This window comes from Fukomys damarensis, unplaced genomic scaffold, assembly GCF_012274545.1.
Source record: "Fukomys damarensis isolate Sample0158 unplaced genomic scaffold, DMR_v1.0_HiC HiC_scaffold_38, whole genome shotgun sequence".
Lineage (NCBI taxonomy): Eukaryota > Metazoa > Chordata > Mammalia > Rodentia > Bathyergidae > Fukomys > Fukomys damarensis.
This window is the reverse complement of record NW_022900950.1, coordinates 42,541,897-42,550,006: the sequence shown is the minus strand read 5'-3', so window position 1 is coordinate 42,550,006 and position 8,110 is coordinate 42,541,897. Positions and strand designations below refer to the sequence as shown.

At 34.3% G+C, this 8,110-nt stretch overlaps 1 protein-coding gene across 1 annotated transcript in view; it reads left to right on the top strand.

The window, feature by feature from the left end:
* The first annotated feature begins 8 nt into the window (after nt 1-8).
* Nucleotides 9-8,110, top strand: part of Proser1 (proline and serine rich 1) — a 22,760-nt gene continuing 14,658 nt past the window's right edge. Inside the window, exons 1-4 of the mRNA XM_010639173.2 lie at nt 9-495; nt 3,323-3,388; nt 5,185-5,253; nt 7,467-7,561. Of these exons, the coding sequence (XP_010637475.1) occupies nt 451-495; nt 3,323-3,388; nt 5,185-5,253; nt 7,467-7,561 (275 nt within the window). The 5' untranslated portion in view covers nt 9-450. The remainder of the gene's footprint in view (nt 496-3,322; nt 3,389-5,184; nt 5,254-7,466; nt 7,562-8,110) is intronic.

Sequence of the window (8,110 nt, the reverse complement as noted above, 5' to 3'; positions counted from 1 at the left end):
AGGGGCCAGTGCCTCCCTCCTCGCCGCCTGCGGGGCTCGGGGCGCAGGTGCATCAGCTGCCCTGGACGTTCTACCCCGGAAAGTGGCTTCGCGGGCCCCCGGCGGCTCCTATCTCTCAGCTGCTCGGAACGACGCCGAAATCCCTGGCTTGCTCTGTGGGACTCGGAAGACTCGGCTCTTCCCCGAGGTGTCCCGAAGCTTTGTGTGAAGAAGCCTGACGGGAATGGTTTTTTCTTTTTAATAAAGTTTTTCTAAGTTTCCGATTTTAGAAAAATTTCCAGAGTTTGCAATACTCTACCTCCTCGCATCTTTTTCCTGCTCCTAGAGTGCTTTTCTTCTTCAGCTATAAACATTTTTTTTTTTTTTTTTTTTTGCTATCAACGGAGCAGAACAGGGATGAACATTTCATAATTGGAAGTATAATTTAAACACGTGGAAACAGTAGTCAAGATGGACAAAAAGTCCTTTGAAACGGTGCTGGATGAAATCAGAAAGGTAGTTACATTTGTTTCTTTAAATTCTATGTATACCACTTGCCATAGTTTTAATTTGGGGGTGCATTGTGTAGAGTGTACAGACTAAAAGTCCAGTCATTGAGAGTTTGAATTTTCACCAGGAGTGTAGAAGCTTGTATCTTGAGGTATTTCACGCGTAGAAGTTATGTTAACACAGCCAGAGAATCAGTGCGGTGTTGTGGAAATTTTATTCACTCCTTGGTTCTGAAGCTGCTCTATAGTATTAATTTAAAACTCGATAATTCTGGTAAGTAATGTAATATTTCTGAGTGTTACCTCATCTTTCATTACAGGAGAATGACCAAAACCTAGAACTCTTTGAAAGTTTTTTAATAATGGTAATTAGTTATTAAGTATTTTTCACATTTAAAGATAAGCAAAATGTTGTCTTGAACAGAACTAAACTACTCGTGACATTGCTTAAAGTCACTTTCTTAGGGATTGGCTATGGCTATCCTAAATTTTAAACATCTCGAATTTCAATTTTTCTCCTGCGTTCTATTTTTGCTTCTTTTCGAAGTTCTTGTGTGTATTCTACCTCCAGGAATGAACCAAACAACAATAATTTTGGAACACAGTCTTGAACCTAAACGTAGCTCTAGAACAAAAGCAAGAAAGCGCTTACCTCTTTAGAACTGAGAGAACTTGTTACACCATAGTTACATCCACCCCACGTGCCTTGTTCAGGCCTGCAGGGAAGTTACTATTTCATACCTTTCCATCTTTTGATGAATGACACCACAGGAATTTCTGCCATGTGCTCTGGTGCTTGTCTCAGCTTTATAAAGTTATTACTGAAATCGATTCTGGACTTGCTGATTTACTTTATGTAATGCTCTTTTTCTTCTTTTTGAACAATTTTCTACTTACACAAATGCAGTTTGCCCAATTAAGATTTGAAGCCAAATACCAGTTTGCTAATTAGGTGGATAGAATTTGTTGTAACAGTTTGTTCACAGATTTTTTTTAAAAAAATGCTGTTTATAAGAAAATACTTTATGAACTCAAGCCGATTTCTACTTTTGGATGAAACAGTGTCCATGCACAAGTTCTTTCCTTATATATTGTTAAAGTGTCTTACGGTAAATACTAGTGAGAGGAATAGAGATTTCCCAGACATGAAAGTTATTTTCATATAAGATTGCAATTTAGGTCCATATTGCTGGTCTGCAATTAGTATTTGCAGGCTTTGTCAAATACATCAACATTGTAGTAGTCTGTTAAAATGGAATAAGGTAGAAGCACATGTAAAGTGGGTATTATTAACTGATTTTTTATCTTAATTACTCTTAAACTGTATTAATGTCAGTTTAAAAATATCCTTTTTCCTGATGCCACTGTAGATAACCTCTGTCATTAAAGCAAAAAAGCATGTAATAAGACTAGGAAAAGAAATAAAAAAGAAAAATGGGGAAAAGGCTGTTGAATTTGCTTTTCAAAAAGGAGGTAACAGTCATCAGTTAGTGAGCACTTACTATTTGACTTGGTCCTGCTAACAACCCAGGAGGTAGGTACTCGTAATTTTACAGATGGTAGACCTAGTCTGTTTGAGGTTAAGTAAGCAGCTCATGGTTACCCAGCAGGTGGTGGGGGCAGTATTCATATTGAGGCAGTCTTAGTTCAGAGCGTGGTGCTCTTCTTGGGGGTATAGCTGTACCTCTCAGGCGTTGATGAAAGAACTGGGACATGATGGGTATCAACAGTGTATAGGATTTAATTCAGAAACTCAATTTTTACTGTCCAATAATTATAACCAGGGGTTTTATAGTACATTGTCCAGAATACCATTTTTCCCCATTTCAGTGAAAAGCTACTGAACAACCTGAATGTTTAGTTGACAGGTCTTAATATTTTTCTCCTAGCAGAACGATGCACAAGTATATGAAAAGTTCTACTGTTTTTTAGCAAAAACAAAAGGATTAGGTTTTTTGTTTTGTTTTGTTTTGTTTTTTGACAGTGCTGAAAATGGAACCCAGATACTCTACCCCTGAGCTATGTACCAGCCTTGGCATTAGTTTTTTAATGGCTATTGAACTATGATAACCTGGTATTTTCATCTCTAAGTTTGGCATATAGCTGCAAGGGAAGCATGTGATATCAGTTGGATCTAGGTAATGTTGAATTAAGGCCACCACCTTCTCTCACTTGTCGGCTCCATAGAGAAACATGACTTGCTCAATATCTATTAGGTGTCAGATCTTATATTGACTGTTGTAATTCTCAGTTTCTTTTTTAGGTTGGTGGTAAAGGTGTTTCCCTTTGTGAATGAGGCACTTCCAAAGTAATTCAAATGCCTCTCACAGGCTATACTGCCAGGTAGTGGCAAGCAGGGACAGTGAACTCAAGGCCCTTTGGCTGCTTGTGTTCTTACAGCCCCATAGAAATACTGAGAGCCTCAACTAGATCTTGTCTTACTCCTCTCTCTCGCTTAGCACATAATTGGTACTCAAATAATTGATGAGTAAGTAATATCTGATGTATTTAGTCTTAATAACGATTTAGTTGAATGGGGATGTTTTGAAATTCTTATTCTTTATATGCAATTTGTACCAGTTTTGAGTCTTACTTATTAGAATTTTATTTCCTTTCTATTTTGTAGAGAGGCCCAGGGGGCACTCCTGCTCTTTCACTGTATCCTTTGCAGTGTGGAATTTTAGAGGTGGAATGTCCTGTCAACACAGTGACTTCGTCTGCTTTTATATTCCAGGGCCAACAGAGAGTTGTCACCGTTGAATTAATTGGCAGTTTTGCTAGATGCATATTACTGTGCTGCTTATGTATATTAATGCTGCTTTTTTATGTTTTAGGCTGTTTTGACAGAATACAAATTAAAAGCAATTGAATATGTGCATGGATACTTCTCTAGTGAACAGGTATTCCTTGTTATTTGTTTTTAAGTAACACCGTTTTCACAAGTCTTTTGGCTAATGTCTGTTTACCCTGCTGGATGAATGCAGAATTTTTTTTTTATATTTTGTTGTATTTATTTAGGAACTTTAAATATTTTCGGTTTGAACTTAAAACTACAGAGTTTATAGGTTGGGAATATTTTATAAACCTATCCACTTTTGCCACAGTTCTTATTCTGGAATGATTTTTTTTTTTCTGGAATGATTTAAAAATACACTGTCTAAAAAAAAGCATTTCAAAATGTTATTCTAGGCACAATATAAAAAAGTGTGTGAGTGATGGTAAACTTACCTGTATTTGTATGATATTTATAACATAATAATTGTAAAATTCACTATATAATGTAAAATAAAACTTGAATAAGTGATTGAAATATTCTTATATGAATCTACTAAACAAAAACTTGAATAACAGCACACTGTCTAAAAAGTAATTTCTGTTAATGCCAGAAGATGACTAGTATAAGTATGGTAGTTTAATATTTTATTCCATGTTAGAGAGGTTCATAGTTTTAAGAAGAAAGATACATACACATACACATACGCATGCCCACACACACAAACACACACTTGGGTAGAAATAGAAATGGACATCTAGAGCTCAATTCTGAGAGTGAATAGTGGATGATGCACCTATAGGTCAAGTTGGTAAATTGTCCAATTTTCATTTCTCAAGAGCTTGAAAACTTAAAAGCTTGAATAAGCCTATTTGAATTCTGCCTTTAAATTCTTAAAAGCTGTGTTATAATTTGTACTTTTACTGCCTTTTTAGTGATAGTTTTTCAGATTTTCCACCGCTTTACGCAGTCATTTTTTTTAAGTAACTACACTTTGTTATCCACTTCCATTGATTTTTTAAAATTCATTAATTTTATTAGTGTATTTTAGGTATACAATATACTGATATTCATTGTTGGGAATTTGTAGCTTTGCTCTTTTTAAAATTTAAGTTTTGAAAAAATTTATAATTTCTTACAGCTAACAGCCCTGCCTTCCCTCCCCTCCATTTGTGTATAGATGTGACGTTTTGGAGAAACCATCTTCCCTTGTTGGTACATTTACTTTGTTAAAGTCATTACAAACTTTACTAAGCCACTTTCTAATTGAGATATTCTAAGTCCACTTACTATATTAAAGATTGATAGTTTAATTTTTATAGTTTGTAAAACACAGTCTGTCTATATTGTAGAAATATTATTTCCATTAAAGTAAGGATAGATACTCCTTCCAAGTTGAAGTACTCATTTGTAATAGCAAACTATTACTTGTTTGCTATTTATGCATTTCTTTATAAGCATTGAAAATATTTTTACTTCACATACCACTCCAGTTTATATCACTGGCCTAGCTTTGTAGAATGATTGAAACCTTAGCACATTTTCAGCTACTTACAGTAAAATAGTTAACATAGACCCACAGATTTCATGATTCTTCCTGCTTTTTTTTCCTTTTGAGTATCCTTGAATGTAGGGGTGGTGATCTGCCAAAACTTCCAAGTTAGTGTCTTGATCCCTGGCTCACCTCTTACTGCTGGCTGACTCACAGTGTTTCCTCTGCTCCTTTCAACTCTGGTGGTAGTGGTTGGTGGTGGGAGCCAGCAAGAGACTGGCTCAAAATGTTGCACCATATAGAAGCTGCTGCAGTAAATCAGTGATTCTTATGTTTTTTCAGGAAATCTCTGGTCTGAGTGGTGTTTAAGTAAAAGAGTAGAAATTAGTGGAACTGCTGTCAATAGAGCTAAACTAATTCTTTTCTTTCAGGTGGTTGATTTATTGAGATACTTTTCCTGGGCTGAGCCTCAATTAAAAGCAATGAAGGCATTACAGCATGTAAGTAACTTATTTTTGTTTAGAATACAGAATTTAAGTAATGTTATTTTCTCAATTTTCCATAATTCATCTCAAATTATAATTGTTCGCATCAGAAAAAACTAAACAGTATATATGTCCATCAACAGATGAACAGATGAAGATAACATGGTATTTACACATCATGAAATACTAATCCACCAGAAAGAAAGATAAACTTGAGTCATTTGTGGGAAAATGGGATGTGACTTAAGTGAAATAAGTCAGATAAACAAACTTAAATATCACATAGTATCTCTTAGAAGCTCAAATTGTAAATGAAGAAAAAAATAAAAGATAGGCAATAGGAAGTAGATAAATCATTTTTCTCAAATGGAAAGGGGGTTAAAAGACAGAGTGCTGGGAAGGAAATAGGATAAAAAAAGAATTAAGATGTGTTATACATGTGTACCAACTCCATACAAGGAATGTTAACATATATTAGACACATACTAATTAAAAAAAAACTATGCTAGAAAATTTTGTATTCAATGTAAGTTGCATATACTGTATTCTGTACCACAGTATCTTAATTGACCAATTGGAGGGAAAGTATTCATTGCCAAGTAAAATAAAGAAATTAAGTATTTTTATGCACTTTTATTGTTTAATATCCATCTTTGTCCTCTTATACTTAATCTAAGAAGAAGCATCAAACAGATTATAGTTAACAGTTCTTTTGTCCTGTACTGTCCAAATGAAATTAAGTGATAATGAAAATCTGTATCCGTACAGTCCATTGTGGTGGCCATATGGCTGTTGAACATGTAACAATGCTTAGTCTATCTGAGAAACTGTAGTTTTAGTTTCATTTTATTGAAATTACTTAAATGGTGACAACTTTCTAGTTGCTGCTGCATAGGATAATACAGTCTAGAACTTAGATCAAACAGGAGTATCTTGCTGTAGAGGAAGATTTGCCAACAAGTACTAGGCATGGACAGGTTTAGTGGAAGCAATTGAAAGTAGCTTTTAAATACCTGAACCAATCTGTCTAACAAAGTGTCTGGGTCTGTCAGTGCTTCTTTTCCTCCTTTATAGCAATTACCTTTTTGTGTTTTACAGAAAGGGTGATCTCTCATGCTTTGGGGGTGAAAATCTTTTTTTCTCCTCATACCAGAAATGAGAAAAGCAGAGAGCTCTTCTATAAGATATATTGCTGGGGACTTTGCCTTATTTTTTTTTTTTTTTTTTGGTACTGGAGGTCAAACTCTGGACCTTGCGCTTGTGAGGCAGGCAGCAGAACCACTGGGCTACCCCAACTTTGCCTTATTTTATCAGGACAACAAATTTATGACAGCTTTGAAGCCCACTTGCTTATCTTCCTGCTTTAGATTTGCACCTTAGCGGTGAAAAGTTTATCACAGGGACCAATCAGTTTGTATTAAATTCTCACTTTTACTGACAGTCTGATTTGACTGGTTGTTTCATACTAAAGTCTATTGGTTGTATAAGGTTGTATAATGAACATTTCTGTAAATTAAATGAGTTAAGTAGTAGTTCTAAGGATTTTACAAATGTATTTAAGGAAATTCATCATTAGGTATCATTTTAAAAATAGGCAGAAGAGTACATATTTTATCAGTTCTTTTGGTAGTACTTTAAAAGGGCTTGAAAAACATTTTTTAAAATCTTACATTATTGCAATAAATGTTAGCATAAGACTCTGAAGAAAGTTCTGTAATAGGAGAGCTGTTTAACTCAATGTTTCCTTAGCTTATGTGACTAGTGGGCCCCTTCCCAGGTGACCCTAGCACCATGAACTATGCTCTTTGGCGAATATTGATACATGACACACTTAATGTTACCCAACTGGTACATATAATTTTCTACTAACCCCTTCAGCAATTTAATCTCCTGCATGTATAAATATCACCGTTTGGAGGAAAGTACTTGTTAATGTGTTTTATTCTACAAATTAACATATTGAGAAAAATGGATTAAAATGAGATCACGGGATACTTTGATCTTTATCTGAAATATTATATTGAAACAGCATAAATATAATTTACATATTTTTAGAACTTCCTTTTGAATTGCTGGGACTTACTTTTAAATATAGTTTCACCTAAAATGTATAGTGTCAGCTAAAATGTTTATATTAATAACATTTAAGAATATTTTCCCATAAAGGGATATGTCTAGCATGAAAGCTTATGTTGAAAAATAAACTAGATTTTTTTTTATCTTAATAGAAAATGGTGGCTGTTCACCCAGCAGAAGTGGTCAATATACTCAACTGTTTTACCTTCAGTAAAGACAAGTTAGTTGCTCTTGAACTGTTAGCTTCGTAAGTATTTTTTTTCCATTTTCTTCAGATTTGGATGCTTTTTTATCTTTCTCTTAACTCTTTGATGTGTTTTAATATGTCAGAATTATATAAGTGGAACTCTAATAAAATATAGTTAGTGAAAGAGTAGTGATGAATTCTAATTTCTTCATGTGAATATATAACCCAGTATACTTATTGTATATGTGGTTATAACTTAACAAAATAGCGGAGCTTATAAAGATTATTTAGTCTGATTTTTCTGCATTGTAGTAACTTGCTTTGCCTTCATACTCTAGGATATTTGAAAGGCAAATTGGTAAAGTCATAAGATATAAGAGTTAGACAAAAGTTCTGCTACTCACTGACACATTATTGGGCAAGATATCTTTATTTTCTGAGCCTTATTTCCTTCCCTCAATGGTAAAAATAAGGGTAATAAGTACTTAGAAAGGTAATGCAGTTTAAATACCATAATCTGTATGAAAGTACCTAGTGTAGCATTTGATAGGTAATCATGCTGATTGAGCTCAAAGAGAAAAGAAAGGGATCTAATTCTTTGCATAACTG